Here is a 12,933-nt window from a genome sequence, read left to right as displayed (position 1 = left end):
ATCAAACGACCATGAGCTCCTTGAAGAATGGGGAAAGTACTTCAGCTCCTTGCTTAACAACAGCACAGGACACACATCAGACAATCTCCCACCCCCAGCGGATGAAGACCTACCAATATGCACCGACCCACCAACACGGAGGGAGACAGAGAAAGCCATTGCCGCGATGAAAAAGAACCGCGCCGCAGGTCTGGATTGTGCCATAACCGCAGAAGTTCTCCAAGGAGGTGGAGCCCCAATGGCTGAAATCATCCACAAGTTCTGTGTCGAGGTGTACACAACTCTGCAGCCCCCCAAACAGTGGACTACAAACATCATCGTTCCTCTGCCAAAGAAGAGAAACCTATTCATGATGACCAAATACAGGGGAATCAGTCTCATGTCCATCGCTGCCAAGGTCTACAACAAGATTCTTTTCAATAGAATCCGTGATCAAGTCGATCCACTCCTGAGAAATAACCAGGCTGGCTTCCGGAGGGGAAGAAGCTGTATCCAGCAGACACATACCCTACGAAGGATTATGGGGGGCTTCCAGGACCAACAACTCCCACTGAATGTCACTTTAATTGACTTTAGGAAGGCCTTTGACTCCATCAACAGGACTGCTATGTTTGCCATCCTGCGCAGCTATGGAATCCCGAAGAAGTTAGTGGACGCCATAAAGGTCCTGTACACAGACTCCCAAAGCGCTGTAACAGTCAATGGTGGCATCTCGGAAACCTTTGGTGTCACGACCGGAGTGCTCCAGGGTGATGTTCTTGCTCCATTCCTATTCATCATCTTGGTAGACTTCCTGCTGCAAAAGGCCACCTTAGGTGGTGACAGTGGAGTTGTAACTCATCCCCGCGCTTCTAGGCGATATCCTGCAAGGCGGCTCAATGATCTGGACTTCGCAGATGATATCGCACTCTTGGAGTCTATAGCACCACACGCAAAGCATCAGATCGACAGAACGACGGACAGTGCCAAAGACATCGGATTGATGATAAACGTCCCAAAAACAGAGTATATGACACGCCACTGCGATACAAGTACACCACTAAAAGTATATGGAGAACCCATACAGCATGTGACTGACTTCAAGTATCTGGGCTCCATGATGGACTCAAGTGCAGCTGACCTGAAGAGAAGAAAAGCCCTCGCCTGGTCTGCCTTCTGGAAGCTCGAGAAACTCTGGAGAAGTCAAACCATATCGATCAGTACAAAAGTGCGCCTCTTCACTACCACCTGCCTCACCGTACTGTTATACGGATGTGAGTCCTGGGTGATTACCACACACATGGAAAACAACATCAACGCGTTTGCAACATCATGCTACAGGATCATGTTAAATATCAAGCGGACCGACCATGTATCAAATACAACAGTGTACTCACTGGTGAAGTGCACCCCCCTAATACATTGTGTGCACCTCCGCCAATTGACGTTCCTGGGACATATTTTACGGATGCCAAGCAATGAGCCAGCTAGATTGTATGCACTATACCAACCGACGCACGGCAGGAGACGCCCTGGCCGCCAGCGAATGCCTTATCTGACGTATATCAAATCTCTCATAGGACCGCTGGAACCAAAACAAATTGAGGAATTGGCCCAGGATAGGGTTGGTTGGAGGAAGCTTGTGGCCGCCTGCTGCGCAGTCGATCGATGATGATGATGATGATGAGTCTGATTATAAAATGCCTCCCGATACAGATGTCAAGGACTGTAATATTGGTAGTTGTGATGCACATTCGTTTTGGTGGGGACACATAAAAAGTTCAGCCCATGCAACACGGACATGCAGAACAAGACAGGACGTACTGACTCAAGCACACAAATGGTGAAGTCTACACTGTCTGTATATACACTGTAATACAATGTTCTGTTAGGGGGCATTCATTGGCTGAAATATATGGTCGGCCTCTGTCACAGCATGGTCACAGGAAGACCTGTATCGATAGCCCAATATCATTCACATTTGTTAAATGCTTTTCCATATTTTAGAACTTCGCGAAAATTATTGTCGCGTCTGTGTTTAAGCCTTCACTAAACAATGAGAGAAACACTTCTTCTTCTTCTTTCGTTCACCACGTTTTAGACAGTCAGTCCGGATTTTATTATAAAGTCGGTGGTCCTGCGTAGCTGCTGGAGATCTCCATATAACTGGTCATGGATTCGTGCTCCCTCTGGCCAGGTCTCCTTCCTCAGGTCTGCAAAACTTGAGCATCTTCCTAGTATGTGCTCAGCAGTCATGGGCTCGTGGTTGCATATGCAGGTGTCGCTCTCGCCGATGCCAAAAGAGAAACACTGCATGATGACATTATGCAGTATTGCCAAATTCGCCTAACTAATAATATAAGGTACTATAGCTTATCAGAAATAACCATCTACAAAAAGGTTTAAAGGTCACTCAGGCGATCTTTGGTCAGTGAACCATCGAACAAGAAAGGATAAGTCTCTCTTTGGTACCAAGGAGTTACTCGATCTGCTACACAACAGGAAAATAGAGAAGATAACACATTTTTCATGATCAACTGTTATTTGGTCCGAGGACCCGATACAAGCTTACGGCACAAACTGTTCCTTCATCAAGTATGAGAAGGATTGGAAAATTACATCTCAATATATGTTAGCACACTTTTAATGGATCGAGGAAATTATAATCCAAACGATGCCAGGGAAAGCCTAGAAAACTGCCACTCTACCGATTGCTACATCTGGGTGTTTTAGTGTTACCGAGAATAATCATGATCTGAATTTGTAAAATAGCTTCCAGATCGAGTAATAATATCAAACGGGTGCTCGGTTTGCCTTAGCGGTCACACCACAGCAAACTCCTTATGGCCATTTCTATTGAATCAGGGTCTTCTATTATTCTTAACAGACTAGTATACTTTTACTTTACAATAGGACTTTTAAGCAGCGATCCCCGGTGTGACAGCGGATATAGTCCCCCTGGAGTCATAGTCCGGTAGCATTGTATTTGATCAATTAAGCAGCATGATATATTGTACCGCTAACCCTAACCAAAACATTTAGCAATGCGGGCTATTGTTACACGGACTATTAGCCCTAGGACTACTATCCCTTGCACACCGGCACGCGACATTAATGTTGCACTCTCAACCGATTTTATAGCCGGGCGCGACTGTACTGTCAGCACCCTTTTATACTCTGTGTCTCGTATTGTGTCATCTGTTGTCCTTGCTTTTTCTGACTGGCCCCACTCGCTTTGCCGAGGTAGTGGCGTCTCTGTAGGCAAGGATGGCGTAGTTGACTCGCTTAGGTCTCTCCTCCTCGACGACAGATACGGCGCCCCCGGCTCAGCTGAGAAGAGTCTGGTCAGATTACTGGTGCGTGCTTTTTAAGCTCTGTATTTGTTTGTATTTTCATGTTGTTCCTGTACCTGTACTTTTTGTATATGTTCTCCTACTTGGAGGTTTTGATGATAATAATAATGAAAATAATAATAATAATAATATTATTATTATTATACTGTATAGGCGCTATTAAGCGGGTTTCAGGGCGCCTGTTTCGCCAGAGTCATTTGATCCCACGCAGCACTTTCGGGCAATTTACTGTAAGTCATGATAAAGCTCACTTTAATCAGTCTACAAACTAAGCATAGGTGCAAAACAGTAATTTATCGATGAACGACCAATAATTCGACGAAAAATGTCCTCTGCACATGCGCTATGTACAGTGTAATTGTTACCCGAATAATTAAGTTCTAAATAATGGCAAACTTGTGACAGGCACATGCTTTAGTTCGTGTCTGATGAGATGGCTCAAAACCAATGTACATATCATAAAACATTCTATAAGTTTTAAGCATGACGGTGCCTTCCCAACAGTGTTTATACGATCAGGTATATCTCACACCACTCAGCGCTAAAGCGCAGGCCAAAACATGCTCATTACTCGGAAAATAAACCATTTTCTATTCTTAAAAACCAAGAATCACAAAACTGTTGAATATCCCACTACATTACGGTTATACATGTCCTGATGGTATTTGTAGAGAACTGATTAAGCCATTGTCAATCAGGAAGTTCAACTATTATATGCTAAAGTTACATTGCACTGCTACAGTCTGCTGCAAAAGCATCAACACGTCCACATTGTTTCGGGCCTCTGAGGGCAAAATTTGGATTAATCTTTATGAGGGCAAAACATTGTATTTAGATCTTAGAAATAATTAACGACGATGACGGCACAAATTAGATGATGATGATCATCATCGTCCTCATCATCATCGATTTCTGGATGCTGCGTTTTTGAAGCAAAAATCTATTTTTCGGTAATTTATTGAGAAAAATTTAGAAGTGTTTAATTTTTTCAAACTCGCTTTTTACATGAAAAGGCTGTTCTAATTTAAAGGTACATGTAATTGTGTTCATGCTCTCCCGTTAAAACGGTCCACATATCTTTCACCGTAGAAGAGTAAAAAAGTATTTTGATTTAAAAGTTGAAAACATAATCTCCGTTTTTTTAAAAAGGAGAGGATGTTTCTGCAATTTCAAAATGTGTTGGCCTATCCCTCTTCGTTCACTTGTTTTCATCAGTTTAGATCCACTTCTGTCCTTGTTTTAATAGATGGACCTGACAACTTCGTGCAACTAGTTCGACATGCTAGATGTCATGAAATAGATTGCGCTTACTTTGAGATAAGCAGGCTTACTTCATCCATTCATGTTTTGCATAAGCACATGGTTTCAATACTAACTGGAGGCTGCTTCAAAGGTCGAAAATTCAGAAGATATTCCTTAGGTTCTTAGTTGTATAATCAACAACTATTAAGATGCACCAGACATGCCAGAATATTTTTTGTACCTAGCTACCAAAGCTATTGATTGCCATGCAGAATGAAATTTTAAATAAAGCCATGTACATGTATATAATTATTGCTGACAACAACATCAGGTGATTTTGATAGTGAAATGACTATGCAATGGGTTTCCCTTCAGTAGTTCCTTGAGACTGGGAAAGCCCTTTTCTGAAAATTCTATTGGGTCCACGTCCCACGTACAGCAATGGCCTAAAACGACAAAAAATCTTCTGAAACAGCCTGTAGATAATTATTCCAGTGATCGTGTCCACAACCTATTGAATACAGGAAATCCCAAATGTCATACTACTGATCGGACATGTCCCGTGATGGAAAAAAAAAGTTTTCGGAAGTCGCGTGACAAAGTTGGCCTAATCCCACAGGCTCTTTGTCCAGGGTTGTATCGCGCAGAAATGATAGGACGTATCAAATGATCGAAGCAATATTGTTTCCAACTCATTCGGTAGCAGCGGTAGCTTGTGGTTGATTCGCAACAGACATGGCGAGAGGCGTCCCTTGCGCGCTACTTGTATGTGTAGTCACCCATAGCTCGGCCTTACTCGCAGATGATAAAGGTACATATAGTTCGGGTGCAGACAAGCCAATATATTCGGGAGACTTTAGGAATTGTCCTGCAAGGAAGGGCCTGATTAGATTCGAAGCGCTTCCGGGCGGAGGCTGGGACAATCTTCGTAATGTTGACATGGGGCAAGTCGCCTTGATGAACTACAGCAGGTGCCTGATGACAGAAGATGATGTATCTTTGATCCCGGATTCCACGTACGTCTTGCCTCTGAAGAAAAGCAAAGTCGAGACGTTTGGTGAATTGATCGAACATTGGAGTAACTATACTAGCATTACGTCATCATCGATCAACGCGGATGCATCGTTCTACTCTGTGGTGAGCGGGTCTTTCTCGGAAGAACACCAGAGCATTAAAAAGCACCAGGTCAACGACAAATCCATCACTACGAGAGTTATGCTGCGATACCACATGTACACGATTCGCATGAACCCAGACGTCCAATTGCATCCGAATTTCAAGGCGAGGATGATGGACATAGCCGCTTACGTTGCGAACAACAACACCAAGATGGCGGACTATCTTCTACAGCTTATCGTCAGGGACTTCGGAACCCATGTTGTAACAGCAATTGACGCCGGGGCAACTCTTGCACAAGTCGATCAAGTCAAGAGCACCTTTTCCTCCAATTACGAGAACCAGAAAAGCGAGCTCAAGGCATCTGCTAGTGCGAACTTTTTTGGAAAGATTGGTTTTAGTGCAGGTTTCAGTCATTCGTCAAGTGAGACGTTCTCAAAGGAATATTTAAACAATCGGACATACTCTCAGATACTGACCTATGGGGGTCCACCTTTCCGGGTGAACTTCACCATCAACAACTGGGAGGATGGACTTAATAATGGCTTGGTTGCAATCGACCGCTCAGGTGACCCACTACACTTCATCATCACGCCACAGAATATGCCGGAGGTGCCACTCCCGACACTGATCAAGGTGACAGCAGGCTTGGAGAAGATAATAAATCGATACTACAAGTTCAACACGATTCATGGATGTACTAGCGTTGATAGTAAGAACTTTAACTTCCAGGCAAACTTGGACGACGGTTCATGCAAAGCGCCGAGTAATAACTTTACATTTGGCGGCGTGTATCAAACATGCGACATGGACCCGGAATCGAGTGCGGGATATATCTGTGGAGATTTACTGCAAAAGAACCCACTGACTGATGATTACCGTTGTCCGAACAACTACGAAGCGATCTTGCTGAACGAGGGAACAGTGTCAAAATATGAAACACATAAAAAATGCGACGTGTGGCTTATTTGGTTCTGCTGGCCGTGGTGGTGGAAGTACCATCGAAGTGTCGCCACACATAAGGCTTATTGGTGCGCAGCGACAGGCGAAGTCCAACATGACTCCGGGTTCCTCTTCGGTGGGGTTTTCACAGCGACTAGTTCGAACCCGCTGACCAAAAGCCAAGGCTGCCCAGTGTACTACTACCCCCTTCGACTGGGAGAGCACATGAAAGTCTGCGTGAGTGACGACTACGAACTCGGCTACAGATACTCCGTGCCGTTCGCTGGTTTCTTTAGCTGTAAGTCGGGGAATCCACTGGTCTTTAACGCACGTTTGAAGGTAAGTCAAAAGTCGCTTTGAGCGATATTAAAGAGAGTAAACAAGTAAGAGATCGTTCGTTTACGCTAACACTATGCACCAATGGTATTTTTGACTGGATCCTGAGCCTGATGGCATTGGTAGGCTATTTGTTGAGCTATTACCGAAAACATCGGTCCAAAATCTTATCAATTTAGACATATGCAAAAAGTTTTGGCAACAGGGCTTTCATTTCAAATGGGGTTATCACTGACTTTTGACAGCACGTTTACTCCAAAGATGCAACTTTCATGAGCTCGTCAAAAGACGGCAATGTCAGTCTATACATTTTAGCCTCAATTAGGATGAATGCGGGGTTAGGTGATACAAAAATGCAGACACAATTTATAGTATCGAAAACTGGCGATTGATTCCCAGTTGTTCTAAAACTCTCATGTTTCAAGTTGTAAACTTGGTAACATTTTCCTAAAATGTCTTCGGTCACGAAAGGGAGGCTTGTCCGAACCACTTATCGTTGTTGGAACGATAATCAGACCGCTTTAATGGTTGGCAATAGGAACAACCATTTTGGCTATAACTTGAAATCCCAATGAAGTTAAAACTCCTTCATATGAAGCAAATGCCAATTCCAAGGGTGGGAGACTGTTCTTTGTCTTTCAGAGAACGGCCTCCCATATTTTGAATTGGCATTCACTTCATTTTGAATAACTCCTAATTGCTTTACGATTTCGAGTTCTAACCAAAATCGTGGTGCGTATGGCCAACCCTTTAAATACTGCAATATGTCTGTAATTTTCAGAAGAAGTGTGCACATGTATGTTGATTATCCATTGTTGCTGAAAGGAAAATGTGGTAGTTATTTTAGAATCCTGAAAATTTGTATAAAAAGCATGTTGCCAAAATTCTGACGAAAATTCACAACCTGCTTATTGGTTATAATTGAATTGACATTCAAGGGTCAATGGATAATGATAAAACCCCGAAATTTACGCAAAGGCTACCAAGGATTTATATCAATAAAGCACTGAGATTTCGGCATGATGCGACCCTTCCGATTTTGCCTCGGCACTAAAAAGTGACAAGGCTTATTCATCCGCCCTCGTACTTTTCGATGCACATAGGAACTATGTCCAGTATGATCTGTAGTTGTGAGTTTCAGATACATGTTATATTTGTTTTCTGTGACACCTATACAGAATAGCCAGCCTGTAAAGACTTATGAGACACAATTTACATCGAGTTACACCGACGTGCTTTATATATCGTTATACTGGACAGAAATGAGTAATGGCCTATATGTAGGCCATGTTATGTTGAGTACTATAGTATATTAAAAATAAAGCTTGCCCTAGTCGGCGGTTGCCACTCTCATTGTCGTTCTAGACTCCGTTTCTGATTTTATATGTAATTTCAACGAACCTCGCAGCACACTTTACGATACCACTCTGAGTTAACTTAGCATTATTTCAAGTATTTCTTTTGACGATATATAAATTCAGGCTTATAATGTAGCATATGTATTTTCAATTTCTCTATAGGAGGGGAGGTGTGGGGGGGGGGGGGGGTATGGGACCAAACATCCCACAAAAACGAGGCATTTTCAGTCGAAGCGAGGCATTTTCTTTCGTCTGCTAAAAGAAACAAAAATAATGTGAAGTTTTATCCCCTTCGAACAGCAAAGAGCTCAGGAATGAGACCGCACATCCCTAGAATGGGACAATACATCCCGGAATGGGACCAAATATCCAAGCAATGGTGGACGAAAATAATTTTGATAAGGTTTTTTGCTTGCATTTGTCCTTCATACTCGTCTCAGAGAATGTTATTACCATCAAGGTCAGCGAGTACCTTCTTCAGACGGCATAACAAATCGCCATTAAACAGCATTACATGACTTAATTTCGCTGTTCGTCACACTTGAATACCCTCGATATAAATTTTTGAGGCCGACAATACTATTGAAATTCCCGATTTCTTGGATGTATATACGTAACATAATTGCCGTTATCATTTAGCTCAATAAGAAATGCTCTGCTTGATGGAGCCAGTGTTGCGAATAACGTTCTCTAAGACGAGTATGAAGGACAAATGCAAGCAAAAAACCTTATCAAAATGATTTTCGTCCGCCATTGCTTGGATGTTTGGTCGCATTCCGGGATGTATTGTCCCATTCTAGGATGTGCGGTCCCAGTCCTGAGCTCTTTGCTGTTCGAAGGGGATAAAACTTCACATTTTTTTTGTTTCCGTTAGCAGACGAAGGAAAATGCCTCGCTTCGACTGAAAATGTCTCGTTTTCGTGGGATTTTCGGTCCCTTACCCCCCCCCCCCCCCCCCCCCACCCCCAACCCCTGTATACGCCTATAACGTTTTTCTTTGGCCTCTTGCGTATTTCTTATGACGACTTCGTTAAAACATTAACAACCACATTTTTGGTAACAGTGATTTTGATAATTTCTTAGAGTGCCATTACGAGTCACATCATGCCGGTCTGAGATTGGGTCGTCATTGACCAGGCACAATACAGTTGAACCGCATTTTTTTACGCTGAATCGGCTCGCTTACTACTGTTCCAAATACGAACCGTATTTCAGTGAGGCGAAAGTGGGACCCCACTGATCGCAGTGTCGGAAAGAGGTATACAGAGTTTTCTCAAAGCCTCCGGCACGCCTACGCAAACGCCTAACCTTTGTTCGATCTTCTGATAAAGACGCCGAACAAAATGATAGGTGAGGGCGTTGGTGTTTCGGGGTCTTTGTGAAAACTCCGTATTATCCAACCCGCATTGTATCCTCGCAAAGAAGACCCCTTGGTTAGTGTGTATGCTTGCGCGGGAACAAAGTTTACTTCACTCGATATACGTCATTTGATATGATAAGGTCAAAGATAGTGTTAGCGTTATAGTTAGCGTTATAACCGCGGAACGAGCTCTTACCTACTGGTTTAAGAAATTCGCGATTATCGCTGAAGAAACGGACACACTCCAAAACATTTCACGGGGTCGACATAATTCACGATGACGATTGATTTTTAATAGGAAGCCAGAATAAATGCTTCCTAAATTCGAACATTTTGGACGACATTAATCGAATCTCGATCAGGGTGTCTCCCAAAAATCAGCTCATAGAAACCTAGGGCAAACATTTTCGCTGTTAATAACATTCACCTAAAATTCTAACAACATGTGGCTTTCATTTAATGTTATCATTCTCTCTCTCTACAGAGCGAACCGAAGGGCAATGGCGAGCTGTCACTTAGCAGGTTCGTTCACGCAAGTGGATCCCATGCCTGGCCCCGTCGCTGCCCCTCTGGATACAGCCAGCACCTAGCAACAGTGGATGAAAACTGCGAGATCGACTATTGCGTCAAAGCGAACGCACTAGTCGACCAGGGCCTTCCCCATATCCGGAGACCACCGTTCAATCCACAACCCGGGTTAGAACCGAACCAGACTGAGGTGCTCTTCTTGATTGGTCAATCGAGGCGGGTTTGGATAAAGAATGACACGACCCAACTCTGGGTCAGGTCAACGACCGCTGAACTCAAAAAGCAGTTCATGTTCGAGCAGCGAGAAAGTTTTATGGACGCGATGGACGAGACTACCAATGGAGGCCAAGTCGCTGGGATCACGATAGGGGTCACTGCTTTCGTAGGACTTGTAGTGGTGATAGCGATTGTCGCTTGGCGGCGCCACGGTAGGCATGTGTCTGTTTACCGTAAAAAAGATGGTGGTCTTGAGTCGGGAAGCAGCAATGTTCCTTACGGCACATTTGAAGATGATCCGAGCACATCTTTGAACGCAGATGGTGTGCAGACTGCTCAGGTTTAGTTAAATACAAGTCCAATGGGAACGTGGGCCAAATTGATAAGGTGGCCAAGTGATGATGTTGAATTGGCCGTACCCAAAAACATGGGTAGAGTCTTTCAAAAGTTGTTTGCATCTGTGCTATAAACAATGATGTGGGCAAAATACAATTTGGAGAGGAACTGATGGCAGCCATCTTGAAATCAAGTATGGCAGTCGCCTTGCGACGTGACCAATGGTCGAGTCCGAAACCGAAAACCTACATTGTCTACGCAAGAGAGCTAAAAATTACTATCGTCCGATATCCCACACCTTTCCACTATATTCCGTGAGGCCCATGTACAGCATGTCATGCATGTGGTCTGATGACTGAGGCAGATCTTTGCAGTGCCAGCAGAGCTGCTGGCAAAGTCTCTCACTTCAAGACCAATGGTAGATTACGTAAGACAATGTTTCCCCAAGCTTTTAAGGTACGCGAGAATAGTAATGTTATCTCACCGATATTTTGCCATCTTGACCAGCCAGGTTATTGAATTTTATCAAAATATACTGCAATGACTGGTGAACTGTATAACAGACACTGGTGTTTAGGATGTTTGACTGAACTTCCTTTAATGTGTAAGTTCTTTTTTATTTTGGTGTATTAACCACAGTTACCCTGGCAAAGTGCTAAGTCACGCCACAAAACAAATACCAATTTCATAAAAGTTTACGAAACAACAAGACTTGTTTCGCTGGTTTAATATTAACAGCCGTTTAAAATTTCGTAGGCTTCAATTTGAAATAACTACAATCAATGAATTGATAACCAGAGACACTGGACAGTGAAGATCAGAAGTTATAAACTCGGCACTGATAATGAATGTGAGTCCCAGTAACCCAGGACAGTGACTTGCTTCTCAACAACCAACGTACAATCTTCCCTTTTCTTTCAAATTCAAGCCGTAGGGCGGCAGTAAAAAATTGATAAACATCGATTAAGTAGTTCAAGAATGTGTTCTTAGTCATGACGAGATACATAATTGCAGTAAAAGTTTATAGCCCATGTGAATATCAAATTGCTTGAATATTCACGAGTGTGGTCATCATGGTCATAATTATAAATCTTTAGATAAACAGGAGGACGGTACTAAATTCCTCCTTCTGAGAACAGTATCGCAACTGAAATACTGGTAAACTGCTGTGAATTCGGCAACGGGTCCTCACGGTACCGTAGGACGGCATCACTCAATGTCATGTCTGACTGGTCATCGGATCGGCTCGGGGGTGGCTTTATAGTGAATCCCCCCCCCCAATCCCCCCCCCCCCTTTTCGCAGCAGTCCTGTGAGGTCGACGCACTCTTCGAGATGCAGAGAGAGGTCAATTTGGCTATCAACACGTGCGTTTGTACGGCTCGGGACGAGGTCACAGTACTACAGCTACTTAAAAAATGTGTATACATTCAGCTTTAAAAATATATAAACATTCAAGTAAATCCTAAGTTAGAGTCAATTATCAGTTAGGCCTTGCACTTTATGTACAGAATTCAATATATTCGAGAATAAAGAATAGTTTCCTACTCACTGCGGGTTAAAGAGAACACGTGTACAATCTGTTCTTATCACTGACCGCAAGGATCGGCGCGAGGAGCCAGGCGTGCCGTATTTCTATTTCTATTTTCGTCTTTGGTATTCGTATATGCAACATGTGACATGTTCGATTGTAGCAGCACTTTGCGATTTTAGCTTTGAGTAATGCAGCCTAGTTGGTAGGCATTATTTAAGGAGCTGTATAGGCATGCTTCTAAAATATGCATTGTGACGTCAGTTCATGCATATTAATGAAGTTGTGACCTAAATAACACGCATGCGCAGTGATGTGCTGGCGGGAAAGTTAATAATGGCCGAAATGACAGATCAGATGTATACATGTATACCACACGTAATGCCAACATCATACATGCATGACATGCAATATTGTAATATGGCATGCAATAGAATACCCATATGAATGATCGACATTGGAATTGTACTGTACTGTAGGCCTACTGACTATACACTGATGTGACCATCTAACGTTGTGAACACAATGCCCCACGTGTTATTGTTGACAGAAATGATTACAACCAATCACATTGGTCACATTTTCTCATTTAATATGTGTGTTACATACGTCACAACCTCATTAATATGCATAGACTG

The 12,933-nt window shown here is 43.2% G+C and overlaps 1 protein-coding gene across 1 annotated transcript; it reads left to right on the top strand.

The window, feature by feature from the left end:
• Positions 1–5,395: 5,395 nt before the first annotated feature.
• LOC135497885 (macrophage-expressed gene 1 protein-like) lies at positions 5,396–12,275 on the top strand. Its single transcript, XM_064787874.1, has 2 exons — positions 5,396–6,971; positions 10,171–12,275. The coding sequence occupies exons 1-2, from the start codon at positions 5,514–5,516 to the stop codon at positions 10,774–10,776; spliced, it is 2,064 nt and encodes a 687-aa protein (XP_064643944.1). The 5' UTR covers positions 5,396–5,513; the 3' UTR covers positions 10,777–12,275.
• Positions 12,276–12,933: the final 658 nt, after the last annotated feature.

The sequence above is a fragment of the Lineus longissimus genome, chromosome 13 (assembly GCF_910592395.1).
Source record: "Lineus longissimus chromosome 13, tnLinLong1.2, whole genome shotgun sequence".
Lineage (NCBI taxonomy): Eukaryota > Metazoa > Nemertea > Pilidiophora > Heteronemertea > Lineidae > Lineus > Lineus longissimus.
Note: the sequence above shows the minus strand (reverse complement) of the source record. Positions and strands in the feature narration are given on the sequence as shown.

Excerpts from the sequence above, each read along its gene's own strand:
- LOC135497885 (XM_064787874.1), top strand. The coding sequence starts at position 5,514 with ATGGGGCAAGTCGCCTTGATGAACTACAGCAGGTGCCTGATGACAGAA. Across the intron at positions 6,972-10,170 it reads TCTTTAACGCACGTTTGAAG|AGCGAACCGAAGGGCAATGG; the intron begins GTAAGTCAAAAG and ends CTCTCTCTACAG.